The 22,377-nt window shown below is 41.9% G+C and overlaps 1 protein-coding gene across 5 annotated transcripts in view; it reads right to left on the bottom strand.

Moving 5' to 3' along the window:
* UBE2D1 (ubiquitin conjugating enzyme E2 D1) overlaps nt 1–20,602 on the bottom strand; it is a 40,448-nt gene extending 19,846 nt beyond the window's left edge. For 2 of the 5 annotated variants that reach the window (XM_039482761.1, XM_039482760.1), the window contains exon 1: nt 16,754–16,981. In XM_039482761.1, the coding sequence (XP_039338695.1) occupies nt 16,754–16,777 (24 nt within the window). In that variant the 5' untranslated portion in view covers nt 16,778–16,981. Of the gene's footprint in view, nt 1–16,753; nt 16,982–20,455 lie in introns of those variants that run through there. The other 3 variants (XM_039482766.1, XM_039482763.1, XM_039482765.1) reach the window with 3 other exon arrangements.
* Nucleotides 20,603–22,377: the final 1,775 nt, after the last annotated feature.

Genomic DNA, 22,377 nt, shown 5'->3' with positions numbered 1-22,377 from the left:
GCTACAGGTCAGTTTAACTGCATCACTCAGGAGGGTGGATTTTTCACATGCCGAGCCACATAGTTATACTGACCTAATTTCCTAGCGTAAGCCAAGTCTCAGATTCTTCCACACATTTATGAATAGACTCCAAAGCTTTGCCTATGTTACAAAAATTACCTATTGCTGACAAAATGGGTTTAGCAAGTGGAGCTGAACCAGAGATTAATATTGAACTGCTAATGTAGCCAAGAACAAATTGTGAATGTGGTTTATCTTTGGCTACACTCACAGTTAAGCCATGTTCAATTGCAGCCATGCGGTCTCCTATTTGCTCAGCAAAGAGTAATTTCTGTATTGTAACAAGGCCTGGTAGCTATCAATTCATTTGGACAAACTGTTTCTTTTCAAATCTAGTCTACATCAGCTGTCAAAATCAATGAGGCTGCACCAAAAATTGTGCCATTGATAGTTATGCAGGATGTTGATCCAGCCGAGTGTCGTTTGGGAGGCTGGTCAAACTGGGCGACAATTACATCTTTTCAAGAACACAGCATAAAAAAATATTCACCCTTTATAAAAGATAGATGTATGAAGACTACTGTACTAACTGCTTTCTTTAAATCCTTGTCTACACTGACTTTTTTAGCCTTCCATGTAGTTACATGGGTGCAAGTGTTTAGTGTAGATATGCTGCACAGATATAAACCATGACTTGCAGAGATGAAAATTAACATGGTTTCAATACAGAATAATCTGCATCATTGCAAGATACAATTTATATCTGTGCAACATGTCTTCATTAGGGAGTTTCACCAGCATAGCCAGTGTGGTTTTTAGCTACCCAGATTAGACAAACCCTAACGTTTTGTCTACACTTAAAATGCTACGGCAACACAATTGAAGCACTGCAGCTGTGCTGCTGTAGCACTTCAGTGTTGACATTCAGTACAGCGATGGGAAGCGTTCTCCCATCATTGTAGTTAATCCACCTGTCCAAGAGGAAGTAGCTAAATTGATGGAAGAATTATTTTGTCAACCTACCACTGTCTACGCTGGGGCTTAGGTCGGCATAGCTATGTCTCTCTGGAGTGTGGATTTTTCACACCCCTGAGAGACATAGCTATGAGCAGCCCTTAATCTGTTTCAAAGTAGAGGTGAGGACCACAGAAGAACTCAACTATCATGCAGGAATTCAACATGTCATGAGTCTGTTCAATATTTTCCCTACTTGGGAGGATTAGCTGGTTTGTTCCTAGTAGCAGAAAGGTTAACAAGTGTTTGCATTTCTCAAGAGGGTAATTTAAATTTCTTTACACTTCCACCAATCCCTCTATTTTCTCTGCAGATGTTCATAAAGGCATTATTAGGCTAAAATCTTGTGGTTATAATCCTCTACGTATAATTGGTTATAAAGAAACGGTATGAAGATACAAAACTTTATCATGCTTAAAATGACAAGTTAAAGCAAAATATGAGCAGTAACACCATGTATAGCAAAGGGCAATATTTTGCAGGAACACACTACAGGAGAATTTATAAACAAATACTTACCAGTTCCTATCTAACAACTGAATTTTAAGGAGCAGCATGAATAAACTGCAGTAAATCCACCCTATTTACTTCTATATTTAGATGCCATGGATATTGCAACTTATCTTCCTTATGGTAAAGATCTCAAACTCCTGGAGGTTTCCCAAAGCTTTTTGTACAATTGCTGACTTCAAACTTCCTTTCCGAAATGATCCGTACACAGTCCAAGTTTTTCTCCCACCACTAACTCAGGAACACACTTTGATGTAGACTTGTAATGCCAATTAAGCACTGCCAGATAAACTTATTCTGAATATATCTCCAATTTGCTTTCCTGATCCTTAGGACTGTGCCTATAGAGACATTTCAGCATTGCTCCAGTTGTTGGAGGAACTAGAAGCCTAGATCAAGTTTAGAAGTTACCACTCTGAGCAAGGTTGGAGAACAAGCTCCTGTGCCTGGTCTACATTAGCATTTCCACCAGTGATAGAACAGCAAGAGCAGTGCTAGTGCAAGGGGAGGCAAGAGAGTACCAGAGGAGTGCTTGTGGGTTTTCCCAAAGGTAGAAAAAGGAAGGGAATGAAGAAAGGAATGAATACAAAGTCATTAGTATTAGGAATTTCCATACTGGAAAACTTAACTGACTGCTTTATGAAAGCATCAGATGCACCATAGGAAAGGATGCATTTCCCATGGTTTACCTTTTCATTTAGTAATTTAAGTATGAAGTGTACTTTTACTTAATTCACATAACTAATCACACAGCATTTAAGATCAAATTTAAACTTCTATTCCAACAAACTATAAACAGCAATTCCAATCATATACAGATACACTGATAAATTAATGGCTACATAGATACTGATAGCCATCTTGTTTTTTTTTATCAATATAGGCTGGGTTATACACATCAGCTTCAATGAGGCTTAACCGCTGCTTGTCATTTAAGATGGTAAAAACAATTAAGCTCTCAAAATAATAGTTTCCAAATCAAATCACAGGCCCATGTCACTGCCCAAAATAAAGGCACACCCAAGGCCACTACTCAGGGCTTAACAGGTATTGTTTGAAAAGGGGAGTGAGGAGGGGAAAATGACACCAGCAGAGAAGCATACAGAAATAGAAGGAAGCTCCAGATATAGCCTGGACCAGCATGGTGGGTGGCCCTGAGAGAAGCCTAGAGAGGTTTTGGATCTGCTGCTGGCTGAAAGAGGTTTGGGGCTGTGAGCAAGGAAACTGCTTCCTGTTTTGTTTCTTCTGTGTTCAGTGAAATTGGATTTTGCACATTCCTTGTAAATAAACAAGACTCCATGCATCAAAGGTACCTGGCTCCATCATCACTGGAACACTGAATTTTTGGCTAGCTGCTCCAGCGAAAAGGGGTATCAGTATTTTGCACTTTAGATAAAATGCCAGTGATATAAGTGTGATTATTTCAGACCCAACTATATACTGAGTGGGATATACAAGCCAGACATTGTGTACACACACACACACACACACACACTTCCACTGAACAGTATGATAAGAATTATTTTTAACAACAGTGACTCCTTCCTGCATAAATGCATACTTGGAATATAATGACGAAATAACCTAGTCTCATTTTTAGAATATGTAACTTCTTTAGGTACAATTAGGTCTACAGATTAAGACTCATACCACAAACTTTAAGGAAACATTTGTTGCTCTACAGGTTCTCAAAAAACTTAAGTGACTGCATATAAGGTAATGGTGTATATCAACAAGGTCATGTTAAGAAGTTTAGATTGAATAGACACTGCTCAGATTGGTTAAAAAGTTACAAATAGTCTTGTCTACCTAAAAGTTAACAATTAGATATTAGTTCAGTCACTAAAGCTGTTTAGTCTGGTACTGGAACATTTCATACATTCCCATTATGTAGAAAAAATTGCACCCATCTCCTCCTGTTGTACACATGTTCGCTGCTATGTTATCCCTTTTTAGGTATGCATGTTACCATATCCTTTTTGGAAAAAGAAAAAAGATAAAATGGAAACAGTATTGATTCTGCCATGTTCCTTTCCACTCTTTCCCAAGATCCTTCTACCCTCACTTTTATATATCATATATGATGTTTTAAATATTTGTATTGCAGTAGCTTGCACAGGCCACTGTGACAGATAACATGCAGACATAGGAAGACATGATCCTTGCCCTAGATAAAAAAGGATTAAGATCAAGTTTTTAGGGGTGTTTTTCATTTACCACTTTTTCTAGGTTGGGACTGGGAGAGGCTGGTGGTAAGGTCTGAGTGTTTTGTTCCACTGGGACAAGCAGTCATACACACTGTGACATATCCAGACCAGAGGGGTACAGGAGTCTGGTAGAGGGCAAATATATTGGTCACTGGATGAGTAGTTTTCTGCTCCCTGAGTGACCAGAGCAGGAGCTGCACTAGAGTAATCAGGAACCTGCTAGAACCAATTAAGGCAGACAGGCTGATTAGAACACCTGCAGCCAATCAAGGCAGGCTAATCAGGGCACCTGGGCTTAAAAAGGAGCTCACTTCAGTTTGTGGTGGGTGTGTGAGGAGGTGGGAGCAAGAGGCGCAAGGAGCTGAGAATGAGAGGGTGTGCTGCTGGAGGACTAAGGAGTACAAGCGTTATCAAACACCAGGAGGAAGGTCCAGTGGTGAGGATAAAGAAGGTGTTTGGAGGAGGCCATGGGGAAGTAGCTCACGGAGTTGTAGCTGTCATGCAGCTGTTACAGGAGGCATTATAGACAGCTGCAATCCACAGGGCCCTGGGCTGGAACCTGGAGTAGAGGGCGGGCCTGGGTTCCTCCAAAACCTCCCAACTCCTGATCAGACACAGGAGGAGTTGACCCAGACTGTGGGTTCCACCAGAGGGGAAGATCACTGAGGTGTGCAAATCTGCCAATAAGAGCAGGACCCATCAAGGTAGAGGAGGAATTTTGTCACCACACACACACACACGAGTGGAAAGGAACATGGCAGAATCAATACTTTCCATTTCATCTTTTTTTTTTTTCCTTTTCTAAAAAGGGCTGGTAACATGGGAGGATAACATCGTTAAGTTCTGACTCAGGTGGCCATGAGATGTATTCTCTCTGAACTTAGTGTGTTAAGTTTCTGAAGTTCCAGTCACAGTGGACTGAATAGGTGTCTTTACCAGCTTGCTAGCAAGAATAAAATTTGATTAAAGTATGGAAGGGGAATAATGATTCATTAGAGTGATTTAGAAGACATGCATTAAACGGGAAAGATTACTTTAAGTCATAGCAGCAAACATGTGCGTACTACAGGAGGAGATGGGTGCAATTTTTTCTACATAATGTATGAAATGTTCCAGTACCTGTCTTCCCTCCCACCCCAATTTTATTTTTTTTTATATATATATATATATTATATATATATAAAATAAAGCAACTCTTTTTGGGTAAGTCCAAACAATCTTTTAAGTCGATGCAAACTGGGTAACCACGTGCTGTTGCTGAAAGCCACTATCACTGCCTACTGTATTCATGTTCAGTTACTAAAAACTGAATATAAATTAAAAAGTTTAGAAACAGAAACTCAATAGCTGCCAAGGGTGTAACAGCTCGTGGACAAATTTTGGGGATGGAAAATAAAGTTAGTTGTTCCTTAAAGTGAGACTATAGTAATTTATTAACAACATAGCATACCCAAGGGCATGAGCACTGGATTCATGCATTTCAGTGATGGAGGCAATGCCTATTGTATACTGAGCAAGTGACAAGGGGCGTATGAAGCATTGCATTTCTTGTCTGCATTGTAACTGAAACATTTGTAGTTACTTTCACTTCATGGGAAGAAATTAAATGTAATATTCCCTTCAAATAAGGTTTCACCATCTCCTATTCTAAGAAGTCAATGCTCAATCAGTATACTTAAATATTTCAGCAGTCTTTCTGTAATGAACCAGTGGCTAATTAAGATGAATAGCTCATTTTAAATTATACTTTCAATATGTGTTGTTATAACCAATTGTTCTCATAATGTGGGCACATGCCATAAAATCCTTTAGTCCAGATACTCTAACATGAGATCAGCTCTAGAATTTATGGATTCAAACAAGTGTTCCATTTACACAATCCAATCTTTTTTGCTGAAGACTAACAAAAGACTGAAGCCCATGCCATCAGCCATCATCATTAACATGATTTTTTAGAATTTTTATAACGAAAGAGATAAGAAATCCCATTGAAAACCTTCCCTCCTCCTTGCCCTAATATTTAAAATTTAAGTGCATGTCCCATGCTTACTATAGTTACTTTTTATTTTTTGCTTGTGTGTAATTATACATGACAACCTCACTTTCTATTGATTCCCGCTAGACAACTACTGGTTTATCTGCTTTTGAAATTAAACTTCCCACAAGTGTCTAAATGCACTGCTTATATCTTACCATGAAAATGTAATGATTCTTAATTCTCCATGAATTTAAAAAGCTTAACACAGACTAACACTTCATATCATGTTGCTTAAATAAAACTTTTTACCTTTTCCCCAGATCTTTTCTCATCCGACAAGTGCATCATAATTCAATACAAAGAAAACTATTAATCAGACATTGCGGTTAACATTTTGCAGGCTGGAATGAGCAAGCTTACAGGTACGTCTACACTACGGGACTATTCCGAATTTGCATAAACCGGTTTTGTAAAACAGATTTTATAAACACATTAAATCCAGACAAGCATTTCATGCCTTTTTCCCTGGATTGCCCTGGCAGATGCCATAGCATGGCAATCATGGAGCCTGTGTAGCCGCGATTCAGCAGCGCTACACAGCAGCATGCTTTTGCTTTTGCATGATAGCAGGGATGGTTATCACATATTGCACCATCTACCATACCATAAATTGGTAATAAGATGATTGTGGCTACCAGTCCTTTTGCACTGTTCCAAAATAGTATCAGTCCTGCCTAGAATATGGGCAAGTCCCCTAGAATATGGGCAAGTCCCCTCTCCTGCCTAAGAATATGGGCAAGTGTACTAGAGAACCACTGTATCAGAGAACCAGAGACAGCTTGCTCTGTGTCAGATCCCTGCAGAATTATGAGCTGTATTCTATTCACTAGGGGTGTGCCTGCAAACAACCCCACCTGTTGTTCTTCTTCCCCTTTTCTTCCTACCATAGCATTGTCCCCACCCCCACTGTGTGAGTAATAAATAAAGCATGCAGGAATAAGACACAGTGATTTGTTAGTGAGATATGAGTGGAAGCAGCCTCCAGCTGCTATGATAGTCCAGACAGGACAGTAAGGTGATGGTTATCAGCCATATTGCACCATCTACCATGAAAAATTAGACCAGGCACCCTTTGATGACCTAACAGATGCTGGTCATCATCAGTCTTATTGCACCATCAGCCAATCTGCAGCATTCAGTAAAGATAGACACTGTGTTTGACCCTAGAAGCATTTGCTCAGCCCCAAGAATGCAAATACTCCTCCAGTCCATGGCGTCCATTTGATTCCTGTCTGGAGATTTTTAAAAATGATTTTGAATTTCATGGTCCATGCGGGAGCTCTTTCTTATTTTGATTTTTAACTGGCTGGGCAAACAGGAAATATTCGAGCCATTAAAATCAGGCCTTAGATTATGGTTCTCAGACAATATTTTCCTCTACACATGTGTATGTTACTGTCTAGGTTAAATGTCTGATTAACCTGGAGCAGAGTTATGGCTTAGAATTTCACAATTATGTATTTACATTGGCAACTATAATTTTGCGTTTTTTATATTGACTTTTGTTGGTTTATAGGAACAAATGAAAATGTTTTGAATAATACAATTCAACTTAGTGTATGATGTTTGACCATTTGTATGCACACATGATTATATACTGAAACACAGATGTGTTATTTCACTGACAGTTAAGTGTATGAACGCCTCTTTACATTTCAATTTAGTGGAAAAAATAAAAGTTGTGTACACAAGACTACAATATCCCTCATTTTTAAACTTAGTTCCTTCAAAAATGTGTCAAAAGCCACTTATTTAAATTTAAAAAAATAATTCTTCTGAAGTAAAAAAAAATCCAAGTTCCTCCACACTAATGACAAGAACAGCTGAAAAGACATTTTCAAGTATTTCCAAATAATTAAGTTTAAGCTATGAACAAGCATCAGAAACCCCATTTCTTCTTGATCACTAGCAGTAAGCCCTGGAAAAATAGTGGCTTATAAAGAAAGCGTCTTCTCACCAGTAACCCTATAATAAAGTCCAAAGTCCATGAACAGAGATGAAAATGAAGGGTTCTGAGCACCAACCCTAGGACAACAGCTCTCCACAGAAGAGCCATGTGAACAAATTCACTGGGCTACCTAATGTTAGATACAGCAAGACTTTAGAACCTGCATATTCATATTTTGCACCAAAGGGGGTAGCCTCTCCAATTTTCAAAGATTTGCTAGTTACAAAAGACTCACCTGCAGAACTCCCAAGTCTCGTTTACACTGCAGCACATTACTATACATTCTGAAATCAATTAGAACTTACAAGCATCAAGAGTTTCAGAAGTGAATTTTATATATATTTTATTTGCTTAGTGCTGACTACGTACTTGGTGCTGCACAGAACACAGATAATAGAGGATGCTGTTCCTGCCCCAAGGAGCTTCCAGTATAGATCAGACATTGTGCAGTCTAAATCTATGATTTTGATGACAAATCTATCAACTCTTGTGTCCTATGGCAAAGCAGATCACTGACCAGAGGCAGTCAAGGGGTCCCTATTAGTGTGAGGCAGATTAATCTGAGGGACTAAAAACAGATTTCACAGAGTTGAGAGCAATTGGTGAAGTTTAGTCTAGTAGTGAGGACACAATGGACAAGCCTTACTGTTTTGCGTTCACTTATTCATTAATATGCGAGCATCCTTCATTTACAATTATCTCCTGATCATTCGCTTTTGGCTGGTTTGGCTATAACTCTCCCATGGTGTAGAATACCTCTTTTCAGGTATTAGTTTGCTCTAGGAGCCTGTGTGCTGTACACCTCTGAGAAGTGCCTTGTCTGGAAACAGTGTTACAGGATAGATCACCGAGAAAAAGTTATGGTACAGCAGAAACTATGATGCTGATACTAGCGAGATGTTAGAGCACCAATTAACACTAAAAAAAACAAGAAAATATGTTCATTTAATGTTCACTGTATATTACATCTCTATTTCCTTAGTAGGTACTGCCATCTTTAACATAGATGTTATTAGAACTATTAATCTGAGCAGACACCACAGAACTCCCAAGTCCCATAGCCATTTTTTAAAATATAAAATTTCTAGTTGTCATAAGAACACTCAAGCTTAGCCAGAGACAGTATGTCTAGATAGACATGAATTTCTAAGTGACTTCATTGTGTTATCTGCCAGCCCTTTGTTCTTCCCAGAGTTCTTTGAGGTGCTTGCTAAAGCTATGAAGACCTCACTGAATTCTATCTGCTCAGGGCCCTCTATATACCTCCATAGACTTGAGGCCCCACAACATAACCACCAACATTTACAGTAAACCTGAAAAGTCACTGACTTCTAGTTGTCATCTTCTCAGATGGGCTAAAAATGCCAACTTAAAACTAAATTTTATAAGAGACCTTCCTCTAGAGTCTTTTTAGGTTTTGTAATCATGTAGGAAACCTGTACATCATTTAAGGAGACAATGTCAGGGTATTTCAACTTTTTTTAACTGGTTTTCCGTTAGTTTAATGATCCATTTGAAAGTGAAATCTGTTTCCTTGCCATTTTTCTCACCCATGCTTGCTAGTTTATTACTGTTGTACCATTCATGAGGCTCGGCTGATGACACCCCCCCCTTTTTTTTTGTTTAAATTTCAAGAGGGTGAGGTGTTGGCAGGGGAAAAGAGGGGAATGGGGAGGAAGAGACCTGAGAAAACCACCATCTTCACTTCCCAAACGAGAAGAAAAATGTGTCTAATTTTGGACCTAGCAACTTCAGCTGCCCTTCCATATCTACTTGTAACGGAGTTGGCACTCACCTCTCATGAGCACCCCCTCTGGTTGGGTGTGTCGGCGGTCTTTAAACTAGTCCCAGCCCTGCCATTGGGCTGTATCCATAGGGCGTCCTCCCTGGAGGCAGTGGTTTTGCCCGCTTAGTCTGGTTTGGCTCCAGTCTTCAGCTGGGCATCCTGACAGTTCAATCCCCTTCTGTAGATTTACTGATGTCCGATTGTAGGCCCTTTCCCAATGGCCTATGTGGGGTATCAGGGCCCACCCACTACTCTGGGTCCTGGCCCAGGAACCTTCGGAATAGCAGCCACGTGCCACCGTGTCCCTTTAGTAAAACTATCATCAGTTCTCTGGGCCACTTCCCCATGGCCCCAGCCTTCACTGATGCCTTACCCTTAGCTCAGGGCTCTTCTAAGCTCAGGCCCAGTAGCCAGTCAGGAGCTCTTCTGTGCTCCCCCCCTCCCTACTAGCACTGAACTACCCATTGTGCTGCAGTTCCCTTCGCCAGCCAGGAGTCCCTCTGCACCCCTCTAGCTCCAGCAAGGAACTGAACTGTATCTGGAGCTCCTTTTTATAGGGCCCTATTGGGCCCTGATTGGCTGCCTATTTGGACAACCTCTCCAACTGCTCCTTACCTGGGACGAGCGTGGCAGGACTTTGACGTCTCATCCACCCCATTGCACTCCTCCTTTGGCATTTCTTCAGAGTTATTTCAGATTAAAAACAATTGTGTATTTAAGATAGTGTTGTACAACCAAACTAAACTTCAAGGTAGACAGCACAAGCGCTTAGTGTGCAAATTTATTCACAAGTCATTCAAGCACATAACAAATGCTATTCCTTAAAATAGTCTGACCATACAAGTTGTGGTGTTCACTTCAACACAAGGAAGATTCAAAATAGATGGATACCTAAGGAATGGGATGCATATTAATGCAGAAAATACATCTTTATATAAAAAAAAAACAATGTTGCGGCCCTCATTTGGATTACTGCATGTAACTGATCCGCCAATCACAAACAAAAGCATAGAATTAAGAAGGGGTTCAGAAAAGGCCTGGCAAAACTCACATATGAAAAAAAAAAGATGAGAGAAGATTGTGACTCTTTACCTTAGAAAGGAGACATGATAAAAGTACCATTATATACTCGTTCACGAGACTAATTTTTTAGTAAAAAAGAGAAGCCCCATAGAAAGGGGTCAGCTTATGAACGGGTATACAGAGGGAGAGGTGGGACACAGCCCCTCCCCTCAACAGAGGGAGCAAAGAGAAGCAGCACAGCCAGCAGAGCCAGATGGGAAGAGGCAAGGCCAGAGTCTCTCGGCTTCTGGCCATGCTGCTCTGCCCCCAGCCTCCGAAGCAGCTGCAGCTCTGGGTCTGGCCCGCAGGAGCAGCTCCAGCCAGTCCAGAGACATCCTCCCCTGGCCCTCCCTAGATAAGGTGGGAAGGGATGGGATGGGGAGAGTGTGGGGTAATCTGAGGGGTGGTCACAGGTTACTCCCCTGACTCCCAGCTTCTCCCCTCAAAAAAATTTCCCCACCAGTTGCTGTCCCGGCCTGTCAGGGTAAGCAGGTGGCGCACTGGGACACTGTTTACTTAGGTTTACCGCCATGCCTGCGGACGCCCAAGGTAAACGAACCATCTCGGCCCACCAGCAGCTTATCCTGATGGCCCAGGAGCCAAAGTTTGCTGACCCCTGAATTATAGGGTCGGCTTATGAACGGATTATAAAATCTTTCAATTTTTACTTATCCATCTTGGAGAGTCAGCTTATAAACAAACCAGCTTATGATTAAATATATACAGTATATAAGATAAAGAATGATTCAGATCAGTGGCTTTCAAACTTTTTTTCTGGAGACCCAGTTGAATAAAACTGTTGATGCCCACGACTCAACGGAGCTGGGGATGAGGGGTTTGGGGTGTGAAAGGGGCTCAGGGCTGGGAACTAGGGGTTCAGGGTGTGAGAGAGGGCTCAGGACTTGGGCGGGGGGTTATAATGCAGGAGGGGGTCAGGGCTCTGGGCTGGGGGTGCAGGCTCTGAGATGGGGCCAGGGATGAGGGGGTGGGGTGCAGGAAGGGGATCCGGGTTCGGGGGAGCTCAGGGCTGGAGCAGGGCATTGGGGCCCAGGCTTACCTCCGGCAGCTCCTGGTCAGCGGCACAGCTAGGGTGCAGGGGCAGGCTTCCTGCCTGTCCTGGCACTGCACCCCAGAAGCAGCCAGCAGGTCTGGCTCCTAGGTAGAGGCGTGCAAGCAGCTCCACGCAGCTCTTGCCTGCAGGCACCACCCCCACAGCTCCCACTGGCCGGTTCCCAGCCAATGGGAGTGCGGAGCCGGTGCTCAGGCAGCATGCGGAGCCCTGTGACCCCCCGCCTACGAGTCAGACCTGCTGCTGGCTGCCTCCAGGGCACAGCGCGGTGTCAGAACAGGTAGGGACTACTAGTTTTTACTTGCCAGCCGCCAGGGTCCCTGGGTGCTGAACAAGGTGACCCAGTGCCTTGCATTCCACGACTCAGTACTGGGTCATGACCTGAACTTTGAAAACCACTGATGTAGATAAATTGCCTCAGTGTCAGTTCTCATTGGCTCATAGCACAAGAACAAGGGGTCAGTCACAGAAATCAAAATATGGCAAATTCAAAACCAATAAAAGGAAATACTTTTTTCACATAACGCATAATTAGACTGTAACATTGCCAAAGAAAGTCAGATCAAAAATTTAGCAAGATTCAAAAAGGGATTTTAAATTTATATGGCTAAGACGACCAACCAGAGTTATTTGATTGATGATGACTTGGGGAGGGATATTAAGCCTCATCCTTCAGGGTTTAAGTCAGTCTCCATATATTAGAGATCAGGATAAGACCTAAAGTGGGGGGCAAAAAACCCCAAATCTGCCCACTGTTGGGTTCCTGCATCTTCTTCTGATACATCTGGTACTGGCCACTGTTGGAGACAGGATGCTGAACAAAATGGACCTGATCCAAGATAGTAATTTCAACATTCCCACTTCCATGCTCGCTATTTGTCATTAAAGCAGTCCCAATTTGTAACAAAGACAGCAACAAAAAAAAAGTACTAGAGCAACACCAAAACAACTTTAAATACACTCATACTTTGCATTTATAAAGTACCTTTCATCCAAGGACCTCAAAGCACTATGCTAACATTTAAGTGAACCTTAAAACCCATGTGAAGTAGGCAGGAATTGCCTACATTTCACAGACGGGAAAATGATGCAGAGAGGGCTAAATAACTTGCTCAACAACACAAATACAGTCTGTGGCAGAATAGGCTTAGATCTCCCAACAGAATAGAATTTAGATCTCCCAAGTTCCAACCCGTGCTTTAATCTCTTGATTTTACGTTCAGCAGTTGTTACATTGGAAGTCATAGCTTCACTAACTGCATGTTAACTGGTTGCTACAGAACAACCAACCTCCATTTCCACCATCAACCATACAGTAATGCAGAAATCAAGCAATTATTCATGTGAACAGAGCAAAATAGTGTTAGATGAAAACACTAATTACACAGCATCAACAATAGCAAGATGAAGTACATATCAGTTTTATAACCTGATAATATGAAAGGTAAGAAATAGTATATATATAAATAGTCTGAGCTCCCATGTTTCTTACCTTTCATAACAGACATCTAGCTTTTGTTGCAGTGAAAGACTGATTCTGATAGGGCATGTAGTATTTGGGAAAGAAAGGTGGTTTTAAAAAAAAAAAAGGAAAAAAAAAGTTGTGTCATTTAAATCCTTGACATTTACAGATGCCATTTACAAACTTATTTGTGATATGTTTAAGGGCCAAATAGATTGACAATGTTTCTAGTTGTGGATAGAACATTATTGTCCAGAAAACCAGGATTAGTTAGCTATGTTCTCAAAAAGTTGTAAGTAACAAAATTATAACATTTCTGCATCAGCATAATAGCCTGATACCTGTACTTCATATGATGGTACTTTACCTTTGACCTAGTGGCTCATAACTAAGGCTACAATGTAATCACAGGTATTTTTAGTAAAAGTCATGAACAGGTCACAGGCAAGAAACAAAGGAATCACAGTCCGTGACCTGTCCATGACTTTTACCATAAATACCCATGACTGAATTCTAGGGAGGGTGCTGCCGCCACAGGTGGGGTGGGAGCAGACACCCCAGGGGGGCCCGCCACAGGGGGAAGAGGGGCCCAAGCAGCTGCTCCGGCTGCCACTGTGGGGGGAGTCCCATGGCCGCTTCAGCCACTGCTAGGACTGCGGCTCAGGCGGTCCCCAAGGCTAGCTGCCCGAAGCTGCCAGAGTAATGTCCAGCACCGGAGCCACTCCAGCAGCGGGGCCCTGAGCGGCTGGTTGTAGAGCCGCTCCAGCAGTGGTCGGTGTGGCTGCCCCCAGGGCTGCCTGAGCAGCTGGCTCCGGGGCCAGCTGCTCAGGCAACCCAGGGGTCAGCCACACGGACCACTGCTGGAGTCACGGAGGTCGCAGGAAATCACGGAAACCGTGACTTCTGCAACCTCCGTGACAAACACGGAGCCCTAGTCATAACAGTATAGCCTTACACTCAAGATAAGAAATATGTCAATAGTAATTTTGATCAATCCCCTGACATTAATGACAAATTAAAACTGCAGAACTGGAATTAATTTGCAAACTGGACACCATTAAATTAGGCTTGAATAAAGACTGGGAGTGGATGGGTCATTACACAAAGTAAAAACTATTTCCTCATGCTAATTTTTCTCCTACTGTTACTCACACCTTCTTGTCAACTGTTTGAAATTGGACATCCTGATTTTCACTACAAAAGTTTTTTTTCCTTTAATAGCCCACCTTAATTGATTAGTCTCGTTAGAGTTGGTATAGCAACACCCATTTTTTCAAGTTCTCCGTGTATATACATCTTCCTACTGTATTTTCTGCTGCATGCATCCGATGAAGTGGGTTTTAGTCCACGAAAGCTTATGCCCAAATAAATTTGTTAGTCTCTAAGGTGCCACAAGTACTCCTCATTGTTGGTTTTTTTTAATTAAATATTGGATATCCTACACACATGCTTTTTCCTTGATTGTTGATACCTAACGTATAAATGACTGAAAGAATTCTTCCTCTGCTACATCCTCATTAAACAAAAAAATCCCTACATTTATGCTTACTTTGCTTTGACATAACAACCGTGCCTTGACCTGGTCTGGTCTTTCCTTGGTGAAGAGTTCCTGCTAGATGTCCAGGTTGTACATTTCATGTGATAAAGTTGCCAGATAGAAACATGCTCCTCAGACAGACCATGACAAGATACCCTGAATGATAGCCAGGAAGTCATCACAGTGGTTAGTAGTAGCCAATTTCCATTGCAGTTGTGTCGGACCTAATGTGGCAGCAGCAGGGCACCTAAGTGACATATTAGTTATTATTATTATTTGTATTATCAAAGTGCTTAGGTGTCTCAGTCCTGGACAAAGACTCCATTGTGCTAGGCACTGTACAAATAGAGAAAAAGCAAAAAGATTGTAAGCTCTTTGGGGCAGGACTATCTGAGGTCTGCTCTACGCTTAAAAGTTAGGTCGACATAACTATAGTGCAGGGCTTGGCAACCTTTCAGAAGTGGTGTGCCGAGTCTTCATTTATTCACTCTAATTTAAGGTTTCGCGTGCCAGTAATACATTTTAACATTTTTAGAAGGTCTCTTTCTATAAGTCTATAATATATAACTAAACTATTGTTGTATGTAAAGTAAATAAGGGTTTTAAAATGTTTAAGAAGCTTCATTTTAAAATTAAATTAAATTAAAATGCAGAGTCCCCTGGATTGGTGGCCAGGACCTGGGCAGTGTGAGTGCCACTGAAAATCAGCTTGCGTGCCACCTTTGGCACACGTGCCATAGGTTGCCTATGCCTGCTATAGTGCTTAGGGGTGTGATAAATTCTGTCACTCACAGAGGTGGAGTTCCTACAGTGATGGGAAAACCCCTTCCATTGCTCTAGGAAGCACATACACTACAATGGTACAGCAACATAGTTATGGCACTGTAACACCTGTAACCTAGACATGGCCTAAATAAGATAGTTTCCTTCCTTCAAAGTGAGGCACTGCCAGCCTTTGCACACATTATGCAACACTGGAAAGGAAATGATCAACTAAAGTACCATTTCAAGCTGCTTTACTGAGCAGGCTCTGAATGTGATAGAAAAAACAAATAAGATTTAGGAGAGCAATTGTTACCAACAAGGGGAACAAGAAGAATTAGACCCACACAAAGTCCCTCTGAGATTAATGAAGGATGTATCAGAACTGCTATGATCCTTCCACCAAAACACTGATTCTGTCTAGAAGGAACATGATCTGGTGAATAAAGGTAAAGGCTGAGAAACGGGAACTCCCAAATTCTAGTCTCAGCTCTGCCACTGACCTGATAAGGAACCTCAAGCCAGTCACTGGCCGTACCACAATTAAAGCAGTTTCTGAAGTGGCATTGAACACAGTTCCCTCTTGTTTACATTTCAACTAAACTTCACTGTTGACACCTGCTGTCATCACCACACAATATTTCCCTTGTATAGACAAGCCTTCAACTGCTTAGTGCCTCAGTTTCCCCCACTGTAAGGCAACTGTAACTGCCCACCTCATCTGGGCCTCGAGCAGGTTAGTGTTCGTACAGTGTTAAACTTTATCTAGATTGCCCGGCAGCTGCGAAGCATCATTACTCTACTGTGCTACTCCTCCATGGGGGAGGAGAAACAAAGAACAGTCTCTCAGAAGCAATAAACTATCCATATCCCCGTTGGTATAGCAAAGACATGAAAGCCCCATTACTCCGAGGAGCAGAACTACAGCCAAGATTCAACACCCATTATTCTATCCTCTGACACACGAAGTTCTTCTCCTCGGCGCCCAGCCTTTCTTCCCCTATACAACCCGCCCTCTCCCCTACCACCGGCTTCCCTTCTAGTACGATCCTCCCTCTCTCCCCCTCGCCAGCTCCCCTCCCATACAGCCCTTTCCCTACAGTTCTCCCTCTCACCCTCTCCCCCATCAGCTTTTCCCCTACAACAGATCCTCCCTCTCCCCTCACCAGCGCCGCTCCCACAATACGATCCCCCCCTTTCCCCTCCACCCCAGCTCCTTCCCCTCGCAACTCCCCTGGGGCCCCGCTCTCCCCCGATCCCACAGCACCCTGCTCTGCCCGCCTCCCGCAGCCCGGGCTCCCCGCGGCTCAGCCCCAGGCCCGGCGCCCAACTGCAGGGCCCGGCGCGGCCGCACTTACTTTCTGTATCCGCTTCAGCGCCATGGAGGGCGATAGTGCGGGCCGGGACGCGCTCCGGCTCGGGGGTCTGGGAGGCGGCGGCGGCAGGCGGCTACTCCCCAGCTGGGCGCGTGCGGTCGCTCCGGGCGGAGGCCGGGCTCAGGGCGTGAGGGACCAGGACCGGGACCGGGGCCGGATCCTCTCCGCTCTCACTCGCTGGCCCTTTTGTTTCCGCTTTTACTTATAGACGGAGCCCCGCGCCAGCTGCATTCTGGGAAATGTAGTCCGGAGGCGGGAGGGCGGCGCAGCGCCCCCTACCGTCCTACTGCGGAGCCTGCAGGCCCACGCATCCGGCAGCACGAAGGCGGAGATGGCAATTACTGCCAACTGCAGCCCACGGGGCCTGTACCCTGGGATTAAAGCAAGAAGCAAATTCAAAGCTACAGTTACATCTACTCCATGGTCATGTCTCTGCTACAGAGATGTGACAGGATGGAAAGTGCCCACAACCTTAACCCTGATCCCACCCCCACCAACCTAACACCTGGGGCACTCAGGTTGAAGTTTGGCCTTGTCTTCTTCACTATGGAACTTTACTCAAAAATTCCAAATGGTTCTCCCAGATGTTCCTGTGGGAATATTTAATAAATGTCCCCTGTGTAGACATAGCTAAAGAAGACTATAGCAATGAAAAGACCAAGCTGCACTGATTTTAACGCTGCCACAATATGCAACCAGCCTATCAAAGTAACAAAGCAAGGTCACTTCTATGCTGTCAAAAACATTAATATGATAAAGATGTTTGCTGTTTGAGGATTATTATTTATATTCTAATAGCACCCATACACATATGAATATATTATTTTTAAAAAAATCTAGTAATTAACCACTGGAACAATTTACCACAGATTATGGTGGATTTTATGTCACTGACTATTTTTAAATCAAGATTGGATGTTTTACAAAGAGATATGCTCCAATCATTACTTTAGGCCTGTGTTATACAACTAGATCATCATAATGGTCTCTCCTGGTCTTGAAATCGATGAAAACACAGAGACATGCATTTCACAAAGAAATCTTTTCTCCCATCTTTTGACAGTTACTGGAGTTAAATAACTAAATATTAACAAAAACAAGGAGTTTTTAATAGTCTAGTTAAACATCTCTTAGCTGGCCACACTCCTAGTTCATGTGAGTGTGAGGTAATAATGCTACTTTTTCTCCAATTGTCAATAGATTCTCCCAGGAAAAACATGGTAGGCTAGATCTGAAATTCTAATATACACAAACAAAAAATACTACTTAAAAATTTGGCAGGTCTTTATGTGTAATAAAGAAATAAAATTGGGCTCGGACAATGTTATTTTCCTTTGAATGTCACCTTTAAACCTTGGCCAAGCTACACAAATTTAAACTAGTTTTGTAAACAAGTCAGTTTAGTACACAGTTCAAAAGCATAAATCAGCCTGGGAAGTAGTTACACTGTTTTTACACCAATGTTAGACCATCTGCATTGTTCTTGAGAAAGTCAGGTCTCATATGATTTGCAAAATTCCTGACACTGTTTACACTCATCTTTGATCTTCCTAAAAGGTTAAAAACATAAACATTGAAAGATTGCTCATCCAGATATACACTTATTTTAATAGAATATTCCAAATTTATGCATCTGTGGTTATTTTAATTGCATGTCTGATTATAAGATTCATGAAAATTAGTATATAATTATTGGCATCATTTGTCAAGCACATTTCTCACAATAAATTTCCCCCGTTATTAGGGACCACATTTTATTTTTCCACTATAATTTTATTTGTAAGCCTGCTCCATTCATATTAGACCCTATATTCATGTATTGGGCCTAAGCCTGTGACATCTTGTGAGAGTCTGCCTTAGAAGGCTCTATACCCACATAATTTGCAACAGAAAAATAGGAATTTGTTTTTCTACATTGCGTTAGTTGTCCAATAAGTTGGCAAAGCAATATCTGCTCTCCATCACCAATGACAACCCAAGACCTAAACAGCCACCCACTGGTCTCACTTGCCTTGCACATACATTGATTTATACACAAACCTCATGAGATTATGTCTTTGGCAGGAGGAGCGTGGAGCAATAGTCATAATCTAGTTCTGTACTCTGCTGAGGGTACACACAAGCCTATCCATATAAAATATTGGAAACCAAGAGAATCCAATTGGCATCTTCTGTATCAGGACAAAGTACCAGCAGTGGAACAGTTTTGGGTTGTATGCAGTCAAGTTATTCTGTAATGCTTGCAGCCTCAGACAAAGGCAGCAATTGCTTGCTTTATTCCCTATTATTCTTGAGTGAGATTGATCAGATCTAGTATAAGCAGGGCAAAAGTCTACCTTTTTTTTATTGAATTTCAGACTCTCTTGGTCTTGCACACAAAGATCTGAAAGGTGCTTAATGAACTCAGAGCTACCCACCCTGGGACATCTCATGTGACTCTAGTAAAAGAATCACATAAGAGGCACTTGATTATTAGAATGACCTTCTTAGAATTCCGAGACAAAAAACAATAACAACAAAAGAATTGAGATGGAGTTATGGTTGCATCAGTCTGGTAGGTACAGTATCAGTAATTTAAGACAAGAAAAATTACACAGGTGTTTGTAATTATTCCAGAACCAAGCATTATAAGCCTAGAAAATTCAGATTTAAGGTTACATTTAAAAGAAATCTAAATAGATTAAAACAAAATCTTAACTCTTCCCTGTAGTGGTGTTATACAATAATCATAGGACTATGATTAAGGCATTTTAATGTTTGTGGTTCAAGATTAGTTTATGCTGATTTTTAGAGACATTAGATTTTTATTGTGTTTTCTTTCCTCTTGTTGTATTACTACGAGACAGAGTTAAGATTGTTTGGATGCCTAACTGCATATCTTACCTTATCCTATTTGGATTTCTTTTAAGTGTAACCTTAACTCCCAATTTCCTGAGTTTTCAATGCTTGGCTTTGGGATAATGACAAGTATCTCTAGTGTTTTTTACCCTTAAACGAGATACGGATTCTCAAACTTAACTCCATCTTAACACTAAGGAAATTCTCAAACAAAAAAACAAAAGTTTTTTAAAATAATCAAACATTTCATACTTGAATACTAAACAATACCTCCAAAGCAAATGCTACCATGCAATATTTCTAATAATTGGATTATATGTAGTATCATTCTTAATTTATTTTAACTTTTAAGGGAAGATTCAGCAGAACACCAAAACATCTAGTAGCCAGAATACATCAGCCAGATAGTGGATCTACAGCGGCTTTGCATCACTAGAACAACACAAAGCAGTTAAAGCAAATGCAAGATCAGCACTACATAAAGGTCGAAGGCAGGGAGAATCCCATCCCTGAGACCTAATATCTGTGTGATTTAAGGACTCTCCTGTCCTGCCTCAACTACCCCAGCAGAGCAGCCTTAAAAGAACTGTGGAGCCCAGGCTTGCACACAACCCATAGGCACAACCAGAAATTTTCCTAAGGCAGGTGTTCATAGCTGTTCCTCTCCTGCCCTGTATCCAGCTCCAAGCTCTCTCCCCCTGCACCCAGACCCCCACTTCCCCACACCCAGCTTTATATTAAATCTCCTCCTGCTGCCCCACACCCAGCCCTGTGCTCTTTCCCCACATTGCCCCAAACTCAGCTCTGAGCTCTTCCCCTTGTGATCTCCCAGCCTCAAGCTCTTACACAGAGAGGTGATCAGGCTGAAGAACAACATCCCTAGCAGGGGCCAGGTAGTTCTGGGAGTCACAGACCCCATCCTCCTCCTCCTCCTCCCATGTTTCTACTTCCCTATGAAGCACCAAAAGTCCAGATCCAATCCTCCCCCATTTCTGAAGATTGGGGGTTCCTGGAGCCTCCTGCTTCACTTCTCCCCAGGGGCTGGGGTTAACCAATTCCCATGGGTTCTGAAAGGCCTGCAGAAGGGTTGTTTGTTTGTTTTTTAGGGGGGGAGCAGGTGCACAGGATCACACCACCTCTCAAATTTGGGCTGGCCACCCCCTCTCGTGATGATGGGGCAGTCAGGCCAAATGTGAGTGAGAAGCATTACAAGCTGACACAGAGTCACTGAGCTGCTCAGATTTGGCCTGGCCACCCCTCCATCATGTATTCTCTGGTCAGGGCCCACAATAACAAATGTCCAGTCTCCCTCATGATGTGTTGCCAACTCTTGCAATTTTAGTATGAAGTATCCTGACATTTGGTGTTTTTTGTGATGCCCCTGCTCATGGACACAAGTGATTACATGAGAATCTCAACTTACTTTACAAAAGTACCATAAGTTCCTAGGCTTCAGGATTGCAGAGAAAAGCTTGAAGTGTGACTCACATATTCTGAATTCCTAAAAAAACATAAGGAAAAGAAAAAAACCCAAGTTTTATTAATTAAAATCTCATGGTTTTTAAAACAATCTCATAACATTTGAGCACCTGAAGTTGGCAATTTTGCTGTGCCACTGCGCAATTACAATCAATAGCAGCAGTTTGTAAAGGAAGTGGTGATTGGTTGAGTTACCCGTGATGTCACCATGAAGGCCCCTTAAATTACCTGCAATACCAACAGCCTATACTACCAGAGCAATTAGATACAATTGTTAATAACTTGCTTAATTACAACCAAATTTCACCAAATATAGCCAATACAAAATATTTCAGTTAATTTTACCTGAATGGAAAGTTTAAAATGTCTGCATTATTTTGTTAGTAAGATCATTCAGAAAAAAGAATAGGCTGAGATGCTTACCAGTTAGTTTGAACCATCAGATTTACTTGTAAATTCTCAGGAGATTCATTCTCTATTCATGGAGCAAGTGCTGCCAGTTTGGGGAAAGATAGGTTGCATTTTCCATATAACACAAAACAGAACTCAACCTTAATGATGGAATTGCAGTCAAAACCTCTATAATAAGGAACATAGAATTGCATTGCATGTCAAGTCCCAGGGCAAAACTGTTCTATCAAACTCTTCAGAAGAGACTCCAGAGGCAACCTAGCATGACTGTTTTAACATAATCAATAGTCTTGAATCATCAAAACATCCAGGCCACAACAAATAGCTTGTCTTCCCCTGTCAATAGATGTGTTATTTGTGGGCCTACATCTCATAATCCCCTTTGTCAGTAGTACGTCATTCAAATATAGCAAGGTGAGCTCCTTGGTTGCCCTTACAGCAGCTCAGAATGGATAAAATGGAGTTGAGCTTGATAAGAGGTACTGCAGGTTAGGCAGAGTTAGTAAACCTCTAGACCAGAAGTTGCTAGAACTGCTGCATCTGCTGCGAAAGTGCACTGTGTTTTTTGATATACACCCATCAACTGTTTAAGTTGCCCTTTCCCCTTTTGCACAGAAAGGGGTTGTAAACCCCTTTTAATTCTAAGTGTAGCAGAGCCCAGTTCCAAATAATCTTAAAAAAAATCTTTAAAAGAAGAAAAGCCTCTTCTTATAAAAAAAAACAAAACTCTTGACTTGCTTTTGGACAATCAGCATAATACAAACTCCTTCAAAAGAAGGTCTTTAGTGCTTGGCTTTTTGGTCAGAATTCACAAAACAAACAAACATACATAAGATTTAAAATCACTATCAGTGACAGAAAAACAAAATTATTCTTGA

The sequence above is a fragment of the Mauremys reevesii genome, linkage group 7 (assembly GCF_016161935.1).
Source record: "Mauremys reevesii isolate NIE-2019 linkage group 7, ASM1616193v1, whole genome shotgun sequence".
In the NCBI taxonomy this organism is placed as follows: domain Eukaryota; kingdom Metazoa; phylum Chordata; order Testudines; family Geoemydidae; genus Mauremys; species Mauremys reevesii.
The sequence above is the reverse complement of the archived record's forward strand: the minus strand, read 5'-3'. Positions and strand labels throughout refer to the sequence as shown.